Source organism: Prorops nasuta, unplaced genomic scaffold (assembly GCF_024137725.1).
Source record: "Prorops nasuta isolate Cenicafe-Biocafe unplaced genomic scaffold, Cenicafe_Pnas_1.2 PNAS00014, whole genome shotgun sequence".
Lineage (NCBI taxonomy): Eukaryota > Metazoa > Arthropoda > Insecta > Hymenoptera > Bethylidae > Prorops > Prorops nasuta.
In genome coordinates, this window is record NW_027116811.1 from 3,021,048 (window position 1) to 3,043,087 (window position 22,040).

Sequence of the window (22,040 nt, forward strand, 5' to 3'; positions counted from 1 at the left end):
AATGGTTCCCCGTAATGGCCGGTCCAACGATATATTGTCCATTTCTCGCAATGCGCGCTAACTCGTCCTACCCAATCTATAGCATTATTCCGAAGCTTATTTCACTTATATATGGCCGATTTGCATAGGAAAATCCCCGATGCCTTTGACGACGCGTATAATGCACAACATATCGTACGTTAGCCGCACTTAATTTTCTTTTCGACCAATCTCCCTTTCGTTCCTGCATATACTCTATATATCTATAGCTCTGTCTCTCGCCATATTTGCCCTCCGCAAACGTAAACGCGCAAAGAGAGACATAATACACATGCGCTTGCGAAGAATGCGAAATGAAGTTTACAGGACTATAATCGAGTGTGGATCCGACTGTGGAATGATCGTCCTTTCCTTTCCGGCAGCTTATACGTCACGTATGAAGAGCGACATTCCAGATTTTCTATGGCGATAGTCGAGATTCCGTTGATAGATTCGGTCGGGGTCCGCGGTCGCCTGGTCTAAATGGAGCGATGCGGGAGAATGCGCGGAAAAAGAGGCGGGAGCACGAAGAAAAATGTCATCTGAAATTCCAAGTGTCCACTTTGATTCTCGGCCACTTTGGACACGGAGTTTATCCCCCGGCCCCTCTCTCTGCTGCCTCCTTTCATCGGGGCTACCACGCGTTTTCACCTACGGCTCGCGCACGCTACTTTTTTATCCGGGAGAAAAAAAACTTGGATGCAATTATTCGCACGACTTTTTTCTTTCTCTCCCTCCTTTGTGTATCGTCCATGGGTGTGCGTGTGTTTTCTTTTTTAGAAATAATAACGATGTTCCCGAAGACAAATAAGAAAGGTGGTTTTTATTAGCTTTCGACGAAGCTCGTTAAGAGCATGGATAACGTATGTTTACGCATGCAATAACATGTCAACGAGACCATAAACGAGTTTATATCGAAGAATTCAATTTTAATGGATTACCGTTCCGCCCGCTTATCACTTTAATATAACGTCGCATCTCCCAATAGAGCATTTAATCACCTTAATCGCGAAAGCTCTAAATTATCCACGTGCATGCATAATACAGCGTTTGATAGCCGCGTAAATATTCTATACGGCTCGCATTCAAAATGGCCTCCAATCTCGAATTTCTTCTCTTCGCCCTCCCCTCCCCCACCCCTCTCTCTTTATACAGCAATTTTCTTCTCTCTTTTTTCCGATCCTCCTCGGACTCTCGCAAATTGACTCCTCGCGCAAAGTAATTGCCAGGAATTTCATTGCAGATAAATGAGCGCTTACGTGTATATATATCGCAAGCTCGATCTCAATTTCGGTTAAGGTTAATCCATTTCAAAGTCCAATCACGTAGGACGGTTTGTGGAACTCCGAAGCGTTTTACCCGACTTATACCGGAGGAAAACTTTTCGACCGAATGGAATCACTTCGATAATGAGCACAGTGCGAATACGTAATTTCGTCTCTCGTCTCGCAAATATACCGTAGCAGCTGTATATATAGCTTTATTCTCCCTATATATATGTATGTACGTGTATGTATAGCGCGTTATTGTAACCGCACTGGCATTCCTTGAACTGCGAAATGTGCTATAAATTTACGGTCAACTGTATGTATTACGTATAATTTCCTATATATATATATATATATATATATATATATATATATTGAAACTGCAAACGAGGGTACAATGAAAGAAATATTAATAAGGAAATTATGGGCTTTTGACAAGCGACTGTTTGCTTATTATACAGATGTACCATGGCTACATAATACAGGGTCCTGAGTGGAATAATTGTGGGATATATTGTATAGGAACGATCGAATATGCATCCAGCATCGTTTCTATTTGCTCTTCCGTAAAGAAAGACCGCCCGTCGCGCGCGCGATACCTATTCCCTATAGTCCGCAGAATGGCGCGCAGCTTATCTTTCTTGAAGACCGTGAGAATTTTCGTGTTGGTTCTGTGCACGTTCTGCATGTAAGCAATCAGGGATTCGTTACATTGTTGCACGAGACATACTTTGTATGCATTAGCACGACCTCACGATCAACGAGAGCTCCGCAACGCCTTGTAATTGCAAATTTTAACGCGGGTTAATTAATTACGCCACAGCCGCGCATTTTACTCATAAATTTTTGCGTGACGCTCTTCGATATAAACGGAATGCCGGAATATCTCTCGAGGAGTAACGATGAATTACAGTTTGTTGAGCTATATTTCCTCCGTTCCCGCGCATATTTCCTTTATGGAAAGTCCAAACTATTTTCATTAGAATTATTCTACCCGCTGATAAAATATAAAGGATATATTATTTCCAGTCTCTTATTCCATCGACCACCGAAACGCGAGTCGGATATCGCCAGCCTTTTTTCCCTTCTATTTTCAAGCTTTACACGTTTCGGAGAATTTAAAATCGAAATTCGCTTTTGCTAGAGCATTGACACGGTTTCAAAATATTCCGGTGTGAAAAAAGCGCGATGAAATTCAGTTTGCCCGAATGCAGATATATATATATATATATGTATAGGTTGAGTGAAAAAATAGTGGCCTCCGCGATGGCTGAAAATGTGTATATATAGCCCCATCACACCTCTTGGCACTACTCAATTTCGTACAAAGGCCGGCTTCTTTGGCTTTTTATTCCGGAAAGCTCGACGCTTTCGTCCGTGTCTCTCGCGTTTATCTCTGCGCGACCAGGGAGCTCGGTACAAGGGTAAAAGGGAAGGAAGGAAGGGAAAAAGCGAAGAAAAAAGGTATATATAAGACAAGGAGGAAGATATAGGCGGGTGGTAAGAGTCAACGCGCGCGCAACGGCCACGGTACACTCACACACACACACCAAAGAGGAGAGAAGCATTAAAGAGAAATGCAAAGAAGAAAAAGAAGAAGACGAGGAAGAAGAAGAGGGAGAAGAAGCGGCGAACAGAGAAGAAGAAACTTTCGAGTGTATTGTGCCAACGAGCTTTCGCCACAAGAACCATTGAATTGAAATCAGGATCCTATTCATTTTCTCGAAGAAAACGTCGCTAACCGACGAGATAACAATGCGAGGAGCTTGTCAAAGCCCGTACTATAGCCTGGCTAGTGGTGGTGGTACGCGTTGGATTTGCGAGCAATTAAAAATGAGAGAAGCAAACGGACACCTAACGATGTCGATTGTACTGCTGGAATTAAAAATCGTCGACTGTATCATCTTGAAAATAGAACCGGACTCGATCGCGGTAACCTTGCCCCGAGCGAGCCACACACCGCTATTATACGCGGTGTGCCGCGCCTCTGTGTTATACTATAAAGCCTCTCAAAATTCAATACGCATCCTGTTTATTATACTGTATATACATATATGCTATATAAACAGAGAGCGGCGTGGCACTGCGCGACGAGATATATATATATATAAATGGATGATTTTCTACGAATTATACCAACAAGTAGCCGAGCTTCCGAATTAAGGAAAGAAATTAATTGCGTCCCTTTGGAGAATCCGGAAAGTCACGTTCTCGTCTTTAAAAACTTATCTCCTTCTTCTCCTTCTTCTTGCACAGGCAAGAGTCTAGTTTTTCTTTGCGAAGTGAGCGCTAAGGGCGTTCATTAAATAAGTCGAGACATGTAATAGCGCTAATTGCCATTGTTTTCTCTTTTTGCGTCTGGCCAGAGCGTTGACGTTCGCATCAGGAGGAGGAAGATGGGACGGGGGGGAGGGGGGGAGGCTGGCCGTGTAATAACGCCGCTGTCACGCGCTTGGAATTACTATATATCATTATTGACAGCAAAATATGGTATCCCCGATGAGAGAACCCTTGAATTAGCGTTAATTCGAGGGTCGAGACCTAGCTCATCTCGAAGCGAATCTTACTTTTTTGGCAATTAGCTACGAAACACACCCCCGGACAAGAGTAACAAAAGCCCTTAATCGATTTGCGCCGATAATTTCGATTTCCAGACAGACATTTTTTCTCCCGTCCGCAATAAAAGTTCGAGGGGGCCAATTTGCTCCCTCGAAAAGCCAATAGGCTCATCAAAAACCAACCAACGCTCTCCTCGATCCGTCTCCAATAATTATAATGATAATAATACCATATATAACTGCCAAGTATCATATCGTTATATTTTCAACGTGCGCGCGCTCGTCTGCCGGCGCAATTACCATATTCCTTATTTTGGGCAACTCAACAAAGAAATCTGTTTTTTCTTCTTACAGGTAAGCTAGCAAAGAGGAGCAGAAATCTTCTTTTGCAAAATATATGCAGAGTAAAGAGGATTGCCATTTATACGCCGCTTTGGTGTGTAGTACGTGATGTCGACGATCACCTGCATATATTCCTTTTCATCCAGCAACGCATAAGCTGAACATGTCGAGCCATCTGTCGGCTTTTTCAGCCAAAGCTCCGGTATGACACTTGTTACGCAAATACTACACTATTATTTTTGCCGCCACGAGGAGACATCCGTTAAAAACGATATTCTCCACTTCTCTTGGCCCAAGCCCTGGCAAGACCTATACCGCTCTACCTCTTATGTCAGACGTTTGTACCAGAAGAATCTGTCTTCTTCACCTTGACTCTCTCTCCGACTGCATACGTCAGGAGTATAAGGACACGATCGTGAAACTAGATGCTTCGTCGACGCCTAATTAATTTTTTGGTATATATAAAACCAAGCTGCAAAATAATCGTCGGATGTCGATCCCTATATTTTAACCAAGACATTCCTTCGATAATAAGTAATTACTTAAAAATGATAATATACAGCTTTAATTTCAAATTATGTAGCAGCATGTGACTTTCCAATTAAAATCATTCATTAATTTTACGATGAGATGCGATAATGGTGTTGAGATTGCTCCATCAAGATTTTGGGCATACGCGTTATTATTCTTGTAATTCTTCAATCGAGTTCGTAGTAGCAGCTTTTCAATTAAAGTCTCGTAAAATATTGTTAGAATAGCGTCGATTACACTTGCCATGCCTAAATCCTCAATTTCACGGCTACCTTCCTATGGAGCGGAGCGTGACGTGGTCAGGATCGTTTCCGTGACATTTTTCTTGCTAGCCACGCGAAGCTGAGGTGACTCGTAAAGTCCGACCGGAAATCGGGACAAAGTCGGGATGAGGTAAACCATCCGTGCCCAGGCAAGAGCCCACCGAACCGATACTGAGAATTCTTCGGCTTATATATCTTCGCCGGTCTTTAAAATCGCTTGGTGGAAGAGAATTGAATTATTAACCAATCAATGAAGCCCCATTATAAAGCTGCGAAAAACACAAGTTTTTTATATGCTTAAATTTTTACATACGTCCCGTAGAAAACATATCATTCTAATCGCGTTGATAATATCGAGGTGAAAATTCATCATTGTTCGTATATATGTACGATGAGATAGAGAAGGTGGAGAGTGAGTGGAAATTTAGAAAAAAGATGACCTTGAAACTACAAGCGTTAGAAAGTTCCAAAAATTAAACTGAAATTTAATTCTGGAGCGCAGTAATGCACGTGAATAGGACCTCTGACGTCTGTTGACGGAGTCTAGCTGCTTTTGCTCGCAGGGACCTACATAAGGGATCCAAGTTGAGCTCTCTTGGAACGCAAGCGTCGAATTAACTTTCAGTTATGAACTTTCTCATCGCTTCAATTTTACGATGGATATTGAAAGAGAAGGTTCGAAGGAACTCAATTTTCTCCATCCAGTCGATCGAACATTTTTTGAAAGTTACAAAAATACATGGGTATGTTTACCAATTAAACTGCGCAGAGTCGCGTAATGTTAATCTTACCCCCAGCAGTTTTCAAACTGCAAGAAATTATTAAAGTTGGCTAAATTTTGATTACGCGTTACGGGGAACGGTGACGGTAAACAGAAGATAGCGGCAAGTTCATTCGAGTCATATCGTATATTTGTATACATTTGCATTTTGCCGAGCATTTCGTTATGTAGCTGTTACACTCGGGTAAAAACAAACAAGTAGCTACATAGATATAAAGTGTGGAATGTAACAAAGCCCTGAGAGGGGTTTGAAGGCGGATTCGATTAACATTGCTGCTTTACGCGAATATAAAACTTGCGAAGTGAGGGAGGAGGAGGAAGAGGGGGGGGGGGGTTGTTCATGTGTGCGAGTGTTATAAAGGGGCGGCTGCTTTTCCTCGTTTCCGCTCTTTTGAGTGGTTATATCAGTGGGCGGAGGTCAGAGATAGAAAATGATGCGCGGCAACGGCCGCGAGCAACGTTTCCAGCAGTTTGCCAACTCGTTGTGCGAGACTCGAACTCGATAGTGGTTCCGTACAAGCTCGGTTGTCCGACTTTTCTCTCTATACCCTTTTGCCCTTTAATTTCCTTCATTTATTCGCGGTATCATCATCTCTCTCCGCGGGACAAAAGTATAATTGTCTCTCGCTTTCCTCGCGGGGAGCGAAACGTCGAAGAGCGGCATATCAGCGTTACTATATAGCATACAATTCCGCGTCTCTATCCACTTCCGCAATTCCAGCAAAAACCAATGGCCAGTCGCCAGCGTCGATTGCTTTTTGAACCGGCAAAAATATATATATCCAATGTCGACGTTAAACCTCGCCATTTTTCCGCTATAATTCCACGGCCTTGGTGGTCTATCCAGTGTTTTTAATCCAGCGTTCGTCATATCTGCGCGCGTTCTCCCTGACTGGCTGCGAAAACAGCTGCACGATTAATGGGATATGTACGCTTCGTTTGGTTTTTGCTGAAAAGAAGGTGCGAAAATATTTGTAGCTACGGCAAGCGCAGCGTGTAATGCTGAGAATCGTCTGCTGCCTACCGACCGTCGGCTATCCTGAGAGGAATATAGTCTATATATATATATATATATATATATATAAAACACTCTCCTCCACTCGGCAATGTACAGAAGAGAACCGCTGCCTCCTGGTTGACTGGCCTCGCTTCGGTTCCTCGTTCCGTTCCTCTGCTCCCTCGATCGGATAGCGTTCCTTCACTCTTACCCGACAAAATTGCCACAGTTTTTACGGTTTTATATTAAACGCCAATCTAACCGATCCCCGTTGCATCTTTCCATTACTCTTCCGCATTGGGTCTGCGGGCTCTTGGAGTGCATGCACCTCTTATATGCCGGGGAGTGGAAGACAAAAATACGAGAGAAAATTGATGAGATCGAGAGCACATCGATAAGGTATATATATATATATATATATATATATACGTGTAACGACGAGCAAAATGCAACAATTTCTTAGACGAATGGCATTGCAATAATATCGGTATGGGACTTTGGAGGTTTAATGGATAATTTGAGAGAGGAATCGTGAGATTTGCTGTAATATAAACTATATATATATATAAGAACGTTGAAGATGGAATATATAGTATATAATACGGCGATCACAGGCTCGTCGTTCCGCCAGGATTAGCTTCGGTATCGGCTCTTTGGCACCATCTTCCAGGTCGCTCAGCCATGGCGAAGCTAGATCTAGCCGCTGGCAGGATACGTCCGTCCATGCGCTGCTGTTCCGGAGTCCTACAAGCGAGAGGACATATACGTACATACGTACGCGCTACTCCGAATACCGTGCACGAACTTTTCACTGCTGTAGTTTGTAAGCGCGAGAGAGTGTGTGACTCCTCTCTCTCTCTCTCTCTCACTCTCTCTCCCTCTTTGAAAACGACTTTTAGAGGGACGAACGCTATATGCTTCGGAAAGGACGACGACGACGACGACGCGACTACGCCCATTTGCCCCGAGACGATATACGATTAGAACTGGCCGATTCTGCTGACTGCGTTACGGAAGTCCCGGCGCTACTCTCAGTCAGCCCGGTCGTTCAGTGGCGTCTGGCCGATAGTTCCAATCGAAGCCAGAAAGCTACTTGGCCTGCATGAATGAGAGGGAGATGTTGTAAATTTGCTCGGGAACGATTCCCAAGGTAAAAAGAGGTCCTCGCTGGTGCCGGTGCTGTTTGGCGCCTCGCGAGCATGCGAGGAGGAATCCCGCGCAGGCGAGCTCGGCAGGGCTGTGGGACTCTGAAAAAGGCGACAACGCTTCGGGGAAAGAAGGAATCGTCTCAATCGGGCGTGCGCGTACGATCAAACGCATTTCTGTCAAGTGGATAAGTGGCCGCTTAGATGCTGAGGGGGACCTTGCTCGAGCCTCTTTTTTGCAGGATCGAGCACAAGTCGCGCGAGGGTCGTCCATCTTTATAATCCGGATCGGCCGGAAAAGGCGATGCTGCCGGTGCACTGTCGACACGGTCGCCGCTTTATTAGGTATGCATCCGGCAGACAGCGCGGCGAAGAATGAGGGAGGTGAGATGGCGTAGGATTCTCGTGATTCGCCTCCTCCGGAGTTAAGGCCCCGAGCTCGATCGCATCGCATCGCATCGCATCGGCTTCGTGATAAATCGCTTCGGTGGCTTCCCTCGACTCCTGCACCATTCGCCATTATGTCTTCTACGTTTCATTACAAATTTCCTTTAGTGTCCTTATACGTGGGAAGGACCTCGAGAGAGAAGAGCTAGTAGGACTATAGGCCTCGCTGCAGTACACTCGCTCGCTTATGAATACACACCGCTAAAAAAACAAGCGAGGATCGAAACGAGCCGAGAGATCTATCGAAAGCACATCCCTTCGATCATTTCGCAATATTAATGTCCGTCTGCGTTTCTCGTCGATTTGAAAGATGACCATTATCATTGCTCATTTCACCTCTCTATCAAATCATCCGGCGATGCTTTCAATCTTCTCGTTTCTATCCATCGAATCTAGCCTCTAGACCCTTTGTATATATATACGCACAGACACATATACCGAGTATCTGGCGTCGGTGTTGCTGCCTGGAAGAGGAAAGAAAGGTGGGTCGATCGTAGGAAAGTCCGTGTGTACTCGCTTCGGTAGGTTGATGTTTCCTTTGCAGCGTGGGATTGGCCAAGTATTTACGACTCGATTTCTCGCGAATACAACCGAACATGCGGCGCTAGGTTGTCGCTAAGGGAGGAGGTAGTGAGAGGGGGGGGGGGAGTTAGGAAACCGTAATCACCGCTGAACGATATGGTCCCACGCGCGTTTCGCTGTAGGAAGCTGACCTAGAAATTCCAGGAGGAAGCAAGATGTTGCTTGTGCGAAAGAAGAGACTCGCTGTAATTTACATGTCCAAGTCCCCTCGCGGGACGAAAGGCCTTTAAACTCTCGTAGCACCGGTTGGCTACCGCAACTTGGCCCATTGCATCGCATCAGCCGTAGATAATGTTGTGTTGCGCGTAAAACGTTTGCGTTTGTGTGTGTGTGGGTATGTAGGCTATCGAGCGAATTCAGTTGAGAAGAGGGAGAGTATGTAGAGATTCAGCCGTTTAGGTACACCCCTTGGGCTTGTCATGTGGCGGCTATCGGCCAACCGCGATCGAGAGACTACAGCTATAGCTGTGTGTCCCCAATGCAACCTTGTCCTCAGCGGCTGTGTCGATTCTGACGTGGCCACCGTTTACCACGTCTTCTCTCCTCGATCCTATTTATCGCCGTATAGGTTCATATATATATAGTTCCTTCCCTCCGCAGTTTCCATCCTTTGTCACAGGCTGTGCCACTATACAGAATTTGCGTTAAAGAGAGAGAGAGAGAGAGAGAGAGAGATCACAGCTATTTCGGTCCACGTGGGTGGCTGTCTAACGAGATATACGATGAACACGCTTGGAAAGTGGGACACTCGGCGAGGACTCTTGGGGGACTCGATCGGTCAGCACTGTTGCCTGGCAAATGAACATCACGATGACTACTTGGCCCCTATCATCGCGATGACACTCGATACTCGATCCCGGGCAAAGGCCGCGCTGCGAAGAGGGAGATGTATACAACGACGGCCTTCTCCGCGTCTCTCTCTCTCTCTCTCTCTCTCTCTCTCTCTCTCTCTCTCTCTCTCTCTCTCTCTCTCTCTCTCTCTTTGTCCACGAATGGTGGCAGCTATTGGGTGAGAACGGAAGTAACGAGTGTGTCGCAGTTAAGGAACACGCCATTCCGCTAGGAGCTCTCGGAATCCGATCGGAATCTTCTCAATTCGATCGTTCCTCTCACACTCGGTTGCACCGAGAGAGAGAGAGAGGGAGAGAGAGAGATAGAGAGTCTCGACACCACCAGTGTCTCTCTAAACTCATAGGGCACGGCGTAAATCCGGATTACCGTTCCCATGTAGCGACGAACGACCATTGCTCCCAGGTATATTCGCACTCTCTCTCCTTCTATATATATATACCTCTCGTACGTGGATTTACGTTGAGGTTACGTATAGGGGGACCCGTGCACAGTCGTTGCTACATATATACACGTATAGAGCGGTGGATGCTGGTTCGTCGTATAGCGTCGCACATGCACGCTTCTATGTTTTGGTAGGACATGTCGTTGCAGAGTCGTAGAGGTGGCATACAATGGCGTCGAGTATAACGGTGTCAGCAGCGCGAGGGTGTTTGAGAGATATCCCGTCTCGCTCGTTCGGTCTAGCTTTTCTTCCTAATCTTATACACACGGACACACGGGTGAGCCTGTGTGGGAGACGAAGAAGCGCGCTGGTTGCGGTGTATCGCGCTCGAATATTCGTTGGAGCGTGTGCTTCCTTCGAGCTAATTGCCGCGAGAGCGCCGTTACTTGCCGCTTGGATTATGCGAGCGGCCAGTGCCGTTAATTTCGAGCGGACTCCGGCTTAAGCAAGCAACGCGCGCTCCTGTGTAAGGCCGAGATCGTCGCGCTGAGATTCCGTGCGGTTGCCTCGGAACCGATATCGCGAAAACGGTATAATCCTCGGGGACTAAAGGCCGTGAAATTAATTTGCGTATTTTTCTCATCGAGCAGAATGCCCGCCGTACGAATATATACGTACACGGTGTACACGGACTGAAATTTATTCCACGAGTCACGTCGTAGAATGGCGCGTGACTTATGGCTTCGCTTAATCAGTGATGAATTGCGAATATAAGTTATATACCGGTGATAATCGGTTGCCAGGGCATATCTTTTCTCGGCTCCATTCGAGAGCCCTCGCTGCCGTCCGACTCGCGTCTTTCAAGTACTTTCGTTTTCGAATTCCAACGTGAAATGAAAGGACGACCGCGATATAGCGTGTATTATATATATATACATCCGTATTTATCAGTTGCATATATACAGCCACTGCCCGCGAAACAAGAGTTTGTATCGCGCACGGTGTGCTTGGTATAATTTCAGTTAACAGTAAACGGTCGAGAGTATACGTAACTGTTTCCGCGTGACGAATATTCTCGTCATGCTCGTCAAAAACAAATAATTGCTAAAATAGCGCGTCTTACGCGATTTATCCGAAAATTAGCATAACGAGATATTTACGATATTATATGAATCACGCGACGCATCAATTACTTAACTGTACAAAAAGGAAATATTTCTGCTTTACTACCCATCCCGGTAGTCATTATTACTCCATCGCTAATCGTTCGCGCGATGTTAGTGAGTTCTTGCCGATGACGCTCGATCGGTATGCAACTATATATACTGCTATATTCTCAACTATTTCTAAATTGACCGTGTCGATCGGTATTAGCGCCTCTATCCATCCCGGGACAGCAAGAAAACCTTCGTTCGTTCCAACGGTGTTGTTGCTTTACCACTATACGCTGCATTCGCGCAGTCGTGGAAAATATTCCACAGCCTAATTCAATTAAGCATCGATAATAATTTTAACAATCGAGCAAACTCTATCCGGGTTGGCTTTTAATCGCCCCCCCCCCTTTACCATCACCAAGTTTTTTAGCCAAGTGCTAAGTCAATAGCCAATAAACTTCTACATGGAAAGTTAACAAGCTGGTGGCTTAACAAGCATTAGAAGCGATATCCAATAACTAAGCCGGTGGCCCGAATGCCGTCGTTCGTTAGGGGAGGAAAGTTAAATCCCGTTTCAATTACTGACCACAAGTATATACCGTGCGATTCAATGAAGGCCGTCGTGTAGCAGTAGTTTTGGCGAAACTGCAGGTATAACAGGAAGGACAGTTGGTGGCGCACCATTTCGCGAGCTAGCCTCTCTTCGCACTGCTGGAATCGATAATCCAGGATGAGGAGGGGGGATGAGAGGCGAATAGGCGAATAAATCGCAGAAATCAGTCACGTAGGTCGATCGACCTTCGGAATCACCGTTAAGCCCTTGATCGCAATTTAACTCCACACAGGTCGGAGTAAAGGTCCGCGTCCGACCGATTACCTATAGCAGCTACCACCGTGTGTGCATTCGTAGCTATCGACGCCAGATTGTGTTCCTAGACGATTGCTACAGCAGAAATTTGCCCGGTGCGGCTTCCGTGTAACGCGAACCACATTGGGAAAATCGAGGGTTGGGGCGAAGCTTGTCGATGTACCCTGTAATGGGGAGGAGGAAGACGTTGTTCCGCGTGTTGGTTGCAGAGGCGAGAAAAATCCTCTTGTGGTTTCGTGGTAATAGCCAACCAATGAAGTGTAGTATATATATATATATAGGTCCCGATTTGAAGGGAGTGGGAGGAAGATAGCCGCGAAGCAACAACGGAAGTGCCAAGGTCCGCGGGGATGAATGATCGGCGAGCCAGTTATAAGCAGGAATGATTGCAGGATCGGACGAGCGTCGGCGCGCCAATGGATTTAATTAGGCATATTGGCAGGTCCCGTATCGCGACTGAGCTCACCTTCGGTCGAGCCACCCTATCCTAGCGGTATCCCGAGAGGGGAAGCAGTATAATACCTGGCAAACTGCGAATTATTATCTCGGAATGAAGGAAGAAGAAAGCAGGTATAAGCCTAGTAACGATTTTCCCCGATCTCCGCGTTCAAGCACTTTTTCCAACTTGGAATCGAAGCTCTCTGTTACTGGAATTAAGCAACTTTTGCCCGGTGATTGATTGCTTTGTACCAGTCAACGTTAAAACCTTTTCTCAGCAACGATTTTCCTGCTTTATCCGCGCCACTTTCCACTTTCCTATCTTCTAGCTCGCGCGGCTCGCTACAAACTCTCTCGAACCACCCCAGGCTCCATAATAGATCTTTGCCAATCCGATATCGAAATCTTGGCCTATTCACTAGATTCTCCAAGTTTTTCGAGAACGGAAAGCACGTTTAGCCAGTTTAACCCGACCGCTCGACTCTTGCAGATTTTTCTCGCCCTCCGCCATCTACCCCACGATCTAATTAAATATATATATTCGCTATGTGTGTATATATATACATGTATAGAACTTTTTAAAATTCGTCAAATTTTCCACATGCTTCGACCCCTGCAATTACCCCGCGTCACCGGCCTGCGTTGCGAGTTTTCACTCTACCTATGTTCCGGGCAGCCACGAATTTCACCTGGCGTATAATAGGCGCTGTACTTTCCCAGTGTGTATGGCTATATACCTCTCTGGTGCTCATACAGAGAGAGGGAGAGAGAGAGGAGGGAAACACGTAAAGCACCTGCCTGGCGATAATTGCTCCTCGCACGCCAACTCGAGAGAGTCCATTTCGCGACCTTCCACTCCACCTTTCCTCATCATCGGATTCACGTTTAGTCAGGCTGTGTGTGGCGAGACCGCAGTCCCCTACATACATACATATATATATATATATATATATATATACACCTTACCAATCCCATCGACGAGACGAGTCCGTCGATCGACACTCCTATGGCGTCCGGTCACGCAGTTATTCAGCCTGGAATGCAGCAGTGCTCCAGAGAGAAAGGGAAGGGAGGAAGAGGATGAGCACCGCGCGGGAGGGGAGGGTAGGAGAGAATAGTAGCGTGGCACCAAACCTGTCGGCCTGGAATGAATTATTCAGTGACCACCTTGCTGCAGTCAAAAGGTGGTCCCCGGAAGAAGAACGAGCGTGCAAGCACGCGCTAACACGCGACATCCATCATCCCCCCTCTAATTCGTAGCAGTTTATGAAGATCGCAACAGCAGCAGCAGCCTACGAGGATCGATCCACCAACGACCAAATTGTCCCACTAATCCGTTAAGTGGCCTATGATCGGCACGCTTTGTCCCGTACATAGGACTCCGAATCGTAAGCGCTCAAGGATAATTGCAATTATACGCTGATCGGTGATTCCGGCGAACGCGAAACGCTATTACCACTGCCGATTTATCCCATTGAAATCTGTTCCCTCCTTCATCGCTCGATTTAATCACGAGCTATGCGATCATCAGCGTCTCGTCCTCGTCTTCGTGTTTCCAGTGCTTTGCCAAGAGAGAGAGAGAGAGAGAGAGAGAGTGATGTCTGTTTATATATCGATATGCTGATTGTTGATCATAGTAGCATAATAATAGGATCTTGCGTGGGGTCTCGAGAAGAAGTCTGAAATTTCGTAGCGACGTCGGTAGAGAATGCAGGGTGAACCTTTTCGGAGGGATCGTTTAAACGACGCTTCTTTTATACGGTGGCGAAAATTCCGCAGTGCTCGCGGTTGCCGCCCCTTTATCAAATTACGGGATTCTGGTTCTTTCGTGCCGACATCCCCGGGCTCTTTTCGCCACATAGCCGGCCGAGATTTCTCGTGGGAGTTTCTCGACTCTGTGGATTGTTGGCGCCTCGAAGTAAAGTTGCCCGCTTACTCCATCCCGGGCATCTCGCCCAAGTTGGCAGTCGTTCAAGCGCGAGAGCAGAGCTATCCAGGATGCTCGTGTTTCTTCCAACAATGAATTTCGCACTTATAATTGGACGTGCAAGTTGTTACGGGCAGACTTCCCAATGGTAAGTGCGCGGCTAGACGGACCCCGCCGCGCAGGATCGGGAGGAAAGTAACCCAATTCTAGCTATCCTGCCGGTACCTAGCTATATTTGCTTTCTTTTCGAAAGAGGTCGACCATCAATCGCTCAGGGAGCCCGTTCGAGCCGCTTAATGGACCTCGCCCACAACTGCGACAGATTTATGTGGGATATTGGAAACTCGGTTTCAACCTGTCAGCTAACTAATTGGAAAAATAAACTCCCTCTCTTTTTCTCTCAGACTCCAACTTCCCATGCAAATTCTTCGATTTACTCCGGAGCACCACCCTCTCTCTGCCTCGCCTCACCGGTACCCATATCCCTCGCTGTACAGCCAGCGATGCACGAGCTTGAGTTTAATATAAAAACGACGATTCTCGATTTACGAGAAATTTATAGCTGGCCGAAAGTGTTAACCGATGGGATTATAAAGGTTACGTGTGGATGGGGGAAGGGTGAGTGGGTGAGGGGGGGGGGGTCTGTGGGAGGTGTGAGAAGCGAGGAAATTGATTTGACTTTTTTTCACGCGGAAAATTTTGTTGACGGTGCGCCCAGCGGAGCGTGGCAAAACTATCTAGCGTGAATTTTGAAACGGTCGGGGAAGCGTCGCTGCGAGGGACTCGCATGATTCGTTACCGTCATTTTCACTGAATATGTCATAGCCAGGAAGAAAGGCGTGGCTTTTCTGTTTTTACCGGGGCGCGGCGGCGAACCAGCGCGAAAAAATCACATTAATCCGGGCGCCCATCGTTACGTGGTTTTCTCGACTTAACGATGCCCGCTACTTCCTCCCTCGGAAACTTTAGCCACTCCATCCGTGAATCCATTATGCGAAATAATAATATTGGCGAGTTCCTCGCAAATCCAGCCTCGCTATTATAAGAAGGCATATTGTTCGTGGCAAAGGGAGCAAAAGCGGTAGGTACAACTAATACACGAAGAAAGATAACAAGAGTTTGCAAGAAGAATGGGAAATCCGAGAGAGGCATTCAACTCCATTTTCGTCACAGTCGGACCTCGGTATATATATATAGTATATAATTTTATTCGTGCTTCCGTGGCGCGTTAATTTAACGATTTTCTCGGAATTCTTGCCGGACCTTTTTACGTAAAATTGTAATTACTCGTCGTCGAGGAAGTTTGGAGTTTTTATCTTTGTGCGACAAGCTTGCAAATAAATTTAAGTTTCCCTCGGCGATGCATAATACGAGCTGCTGCCTCTGCAAGGGTCTGCCAGTTTTTTTGTTTCCCCTCCCCCCCCTACCCTTTTTTCTTTTTTTCTTCCTTTTCGTATCTGGACTTCTTTCCGTATCTCCGCACGGACGTTGCAACTATGCAGAAACAAGTTTTGAGTGCGTTTACTCCGCTTGTATCGCGGCGAGTATATCGTGAATGCGCGTGTATCCCGCCGCTTTCTCGAGCTATGGGCAACCCTCTCATTAGGGAGAGGAACCTCATTATACCGCGCCGCAAGACCTTGCTACGATTATATTACATTATTGTAATTGATTGTAGCACATGTAACTTGGACGTTCTTCTTAAACAATAAACTCATTACTTGGTAACAAGGAGCAGCGATAGTCCGTTGCCCATAATAACCCATCTCCCGTGGGTTGGTGGTCATCGTGTCGGTTGGAACGATTCTCCAACGAGCGATTTGCTTTTGATCGATCATCTAACCATCAGCCACTAGCAGCACAGCCGTTCCTTCTTCTCCTCGTCTGCTCTCCTTTCCTCGTTCCTCCCTCCCTCTCTCTCTCTCTCTCTCTCTCTCTCTCTCTCTCTCTCTCTCTCCCTCCCTCCCTCCCTCACTTTCTCCCCTTGGTACCATCCCACGGGACTACCAGCCTCTTAAACCTCGCATCGACCTTCAGCCCCCTTATTCGCAATGCATCATTTCTCTCCGCACAGCACGAAAACGAGCGAGTCCCTGCACGAACTAATTCGATCCCCGAGGTATGACCTTCGCTGGACTCTGAAAAACAGGCTGTGCCCTGATAAGTTCATCTACCTAAATCCTCTACTTTCCCTCCGAGCATGCACCTCTTCATCGTCCTCATCAATGGTCCACACACTCGCGACTGCAGTATAGTTACACGGAGACCGCTGCTCGACGGACAAATAACGAACATTTCGTGTGCCGCGAGAAAGAAATTCCGTGTGATTGTTGGTTGCAATACCAGGAGCAGTTATGAATCAAATTGATACCTTACTGCTATGAGACCGAAGCAAGAATAAGGAGAAGCCTATAGATTTCCATAAGGAGGATCATTGCCGTGCAATTACCGATCCGAGCCAGCTGCTTTGAATAGAATCTCATCATCGTCAGCCTGGTTCTCTCCATCTCTGCTCCGGACCGAACTTTGAACCATCTTGAAAGGAGGTAAGTCGCCCGCGACTGCTGAATTCGATCCTCCAAAAGAGCAGTAGCAGTAGCAGCAGCAGCAGCAGAAGCAGGATATAAGAGCCGAACCGATTCTAGAATACGACCATGCATCCAGGAATACCGTTCCCATGGAATCTTAATGCGATCCACGACTGACGATTCTTCCAGGCTCCAGCAGTTACACAGGGCGCGATCCTCCTCTGCACGGTCGCACGCACTTATTATTCCGCAATAGGGACAACGGCTTCCTACCTTGATTATCCTTGAACAAGCGACAGTTGATCCACCAGACGCGTGTGAATTTTCGAATACCTCAATGGAGTTTTACTTCCCTTTCCGTAAACACCTTCCTTCCGCTATTACGTCCTCTTGCCAACGTGCAAGGTCACTCGCTTATCATTCCATCCCCCCACACCCAATTACTTCAGGCTAACATTCCATAATGCCTATTACTCTTTTCCCATTGTATACCGTGTAAATTGAGAATGTTTGCTCTTCCCTGATGATAATCGGAAATAAACTCGGCTAATCCTCATTAAAGAAACTCTTGCATCACCATATAACTATCGCGCTTGGTTAATTTCTACGCGGGAGAGACTCTGCTTGTAGGTAATTTAAATATCATTTTTATATTCTATCGCTTTTTGTTTCTCTTCGTTTATTCTCGAGGCAACTCTCGCTGTTCGATGCTTCCCGGAAGAATTTCTTTCTAGACTCTCGTGTGCTTGAATAAATATATATAATCGTGTTAATTAATTGAGATCGTTAATATAATAGGCCGAAGCTCGAGGTAAAAATTCATAAGCGTGGTGATTCCATTTTTAAATAGATGCACCTATTTCCACGCGGCAACCTCGACCCTCGGATGCAAAGATCATTCTCGCCACGAGAGTGCACGGCCACGTGTGTGTACGAAGGTCAAACAGTTTCACCTTACAATTCGTCTTCCCTGTCGAGTCTTCCCCAACACCGTCGCCACGTTTATATGCTGCATCTTCAAAAGAGGCCCTCGACCTGCTAAAGTCTTCATTGCTTCGCTCAAACATTTTGCCCCTCGTAGAAATATATATATATACCGTTAGCAAATCAAAACGAAAGATCGAATTTACGATATATATAGATCTCATAAGATTCCGTTTATTGATTACCTAATTCATCGGAGAACTAACCATTATTGGCGTGTAGAAAATTATTGGTTTTTGGTAAAAGGTAGCGGTTTATGGTGTATCGCCACGATTCCGGGCAAGAACCTCTCTCGACCCTGACTAAGGTCGTGGTCGGCTCGGGGGTCGTTGCGAAAGAGACCAGCTGGCAGAGACCTTCCGCTTTGGTCGCGTTCAAGGTGTGCACGTGCACGCTCACGTTCACGTTCGCGTTCACGTTCACCTGGCACGCTCACCTCGCCAATGCAAGAGAGCCTTGACACGCCGACATGATATTGCATAAACGCGCCGACGCCGCCGCCACCACCACCGCCGCCGCCGCCGCCGCCGCTGCCGCTGCCGGTGCTGCAACTCCAATTCGAAAGACTCGTGTTGACTTCCGCATTGTTTCCACGCTATAGCACACATACACATAGGCGCTCGCTAATAATTATGCCGGACGGTGGTCCGACTTCTTTCCCTCTGTCATTCGCGCAAATTCGAAATTCGCCACGGCAACATGGCTATACCTTCCTGCATCAAGACTAAAACTTTTCACAAAGAACCGGCCACTCACCACAATTTCTACAATCCACTCATCTCAATTTAGCCTAACAACCCACGTTCGCCGCCGTTTTCTTCTTCTTCTTCTTCGTCTTCTTCTCCGCGTTTCTAGAGTTTCCACTTTTGCGCAACTGTCAGCCGTGCTCAAGGATGTTCACGGGAAAATAAAGCATAAAATGCGACCGCAATCTTCTGGCGTCATATATCAAAGCTATCTCGAAACACGAGTATTTTATGAAAATGAAATATCCAACCGTATGCAAATCGGCCAGCGAAAAAACAGTAAACTCTTGTATAATTGAAGTGAGATATTATTTTTCCATATATTTCTTTTTTTTTTTACTGATTTGTACATATATACGAGCAGAATTTATACAGGCGAGAGAAAAGCGGTAATACCGTTCGAGCACGATCGCGTGAAATTAGGAGGTAACGCGTGAAAGAGGGTAATTAAACAGTGGTATTATTGCATCTTTTGCGCACAATGCCCGGTCATTGGGGTCTAATCTCTTCCTATATAAGGTACTATCTCTTTAATTCTATTCTGCATTCGTGTAATCATTGCTTTGTTACGTCGAGAGTAATGAAAATGTATCGGTCATTAGCACGTATGCTAATTAACGTAAACCAATAGAGAATAATCTCGTATGCCTACGCAAAGCTATACCACTTACGCTTCCTCGATTCTTTCAGATAGAATTCAAGTATATCTTTGTTCGGTACCATTATTCAGATTTATACATACATTCAATTTTGCAACACACGCGCGTTACTGGCCACTCGCTATCGCGCTACGAATTGCCCTAATCTGTGGTTAAAAAATTGATCGAACAAGCGCATTTTCGGCACTGTTGAGAGATATTAAAAACAGCTAACAGTTTATCCGAAAATAAAAAATGATTGCATCACCCGCAAATTCGTTTTTAACCGAATATGATTTGTTACATTTGCACGAGACATATTTTAATTTCCATATCGACATAAATGAGCGCAATAAAATATTCCGATATGAATTTAATAGCTATTTGATAACGGACTATTTAATCAATTCCACGTGAAGCCTTTACAAAAGGGCTTTGTGCGGATTTTTATCCGATAAAGTCTGGGAAATATTGCATAATTTGTCGAACGATCGGCCAATCTTTCGTAAGTATCGGCAACATATTTATTCGCCTGGAATTCTAAGCACGAGGTTGAGTAAATAACGTATAGGGGCAAGGGATGAGGCCTGTAGAGAGCAAAGTGCGTACTGAGTATTCATGAAACCTTTTTGTTCGATTCTATATATATATATTCGATTCCCTACACTCTATTTCGTCGTTGGCGAAAGATGGGACGTCTGTTTCTGCCGTTAAGAAGAACTCGAAGATCATCCGGGAATCTAATAAACGAAAAAGGCGACGAAGCGTGTATACAAAGCCTCTTGTCCGATTTTCCCTCGAGTGGGTCATTGTGCGCCCGTTACCTTTAATTTTATTTTTCAAGTGCGTTACGACAGCGGCGTATAATAGACGAGCGAGGATATTCCAACTCACTCAACTTCTCCTACAACACGTTCCAATAATTACCAATCTGATCATCATGCAATCTCGGCGCCCGTACAAATTAATTCGATAAGAGCCTAGGAAAAAAGCTGTATACCGATGAAAGTAATTAACGACCAATTTCAGTAATCCAATTAAAACCGAAGTAGAAAAAAAAAACAAGTAAGCAAACTTGATGGTTTATAAATTAAGCAGTACTTAATCAGGGAACACTAATCATGAACTAGTGTATATGCCTAATCTCTCATAGATCCATCACAATAGCGCCATATAAATTATATACCATAGGGTAGTCGAATCGCAATAGGGGATCTTAATGACAGTAGCGCACAGCGAGTCATTAACACGCGATTAATTATGGTACGGTGGCAATGGGAAGAAGAGAAAGAAAAAGATACAATAAAGAAACAAACAAATAGCACATATGCATAAAATTATATATATATATATACATATAGCATATAAAAAGATGCAGGATATTCGCTTACCGACAGAGGAAGTCCCTCTCTCCTAGACAGAGCTCCAAGCAATGTTGTCGCGACGAGGCGATCATGGTTCTTCGGGCGTGACCTTGAAGACGGTGCCCCTGTACTCTGTCGATACACCAGGCTCGCTCGCACGGCTTCACCGCCAAGCAGCTCTTCTGTGCGTAAATCGTAAAGACCGGAAACTGCGACTGCGACAACGCCCCTGGAAGAAAAACATATATCTTTATAGTCATCCACTACTTTTCCTCAACGGTTCCCTCTTTACTAGCTAATAATCATCTCTTCTCCCTTCCTCCACTCCTCTTCACGGTTTGCCTTACAAAATTCATAATTATTACGCACTATAATGCCACATTTCAAGCCCTTAGCGGTTCGCGTTAGATTCACAGTAATTACTCGACAGATATGAGTTTCGAGTTATACGGATGCTGGTCATCTCTCTCGTGCCATACTTCTCACGTTTTTGCGCAAACACACATGTACGGCATACATGGACAGTGTACACTGCGGTTCGATGGTATTTGCTATATTATTTGGAGAAATTTAGCGAGATTGAAGCGTGACTTGGGTTCGGTCGGAATGATATCCCTCGCGTGATACGCGATTTTGCCAGATGAAGGAGCTCGTGTGGCCTTATATTGAATCGTTCTCCCTGGAGGATCCGGACGGAGCAACGAGACCGGTCTCCGTGGTGTCGTCGATGGGAGTCATTCCACCTTTCGAATTGTAATTAATCTCGCTGGCCTGACGGGACTTCCGATCGTAATAAGTCGCGCGGAAACTTTGCCGGGAAGTTAAAGCGACTCGGGGACGAAAAAGGATATACTGATTAAAAGCGAAGAAAACGTAACTTGTGGAAGGAGGAGGGGTGGGTGAAGAGGGGGGGGGGGTGGAGGGGTCGATTCAAAGAAGGGGAAAGTTGGCAAGTTCGCGCAGGGTTCCAAAATGTACGGAACATCGATCTTCCGTAGGCGTTAAAAGATATTCAATTACCTGCCGTTGGCAGGTCACGCCTCGCCGAGTGTAGATCCAAAATGCTTTGTGTGATTTTAATGGGGACCGTGCGCGGTGGGGGCTGCGGGGGCGGTATATTGCGAGGTGCACATGGATATATCCCCCAACGGGGCCCGAGCCCCGGCAAGGATTATCCGTTGAACTTCAAATTGTAGGAAGATGTTACTTGTTACAGGCGCAGGGTAA

At 45.9% G+C, this 22,040-nt stretch overlaps 2 protein-coding genes across 8 annotated transcripts in view; one reads left to right on the plus strand and one right to left on the minus strand.

Moving 5' to 3' along the window:
* Nucleotides 1-22,040, plus strand: part of Atg16 (Autophagy-related 16) — a 334,508-nt gene that overhangs the window by 162,683 nt on the left and 149,785 nt on the right. The gene's annotated exons all lie outside the window — the stretch shown is intronic.
* Nucleotides 1-22,040, minus strand: part of LOC136778340 (uncharacterized) — a 143,762-nt gene that overhangs the window by 22,116 nt on the left and 99,606 nt on the right. For both annotated transcript variants that reach the window (XM_066735094.1, XM_066735095.1), the window contains one exon: nt 20,841-21,042. In XM_066735094.1, the coding sequence (XP_066591191.1) occupies nt 20,841-21,042 (202 nt within the window). The remainder of the gene's footprint in view (nt 1-20,840; nt 21,043-22,040) is intronic.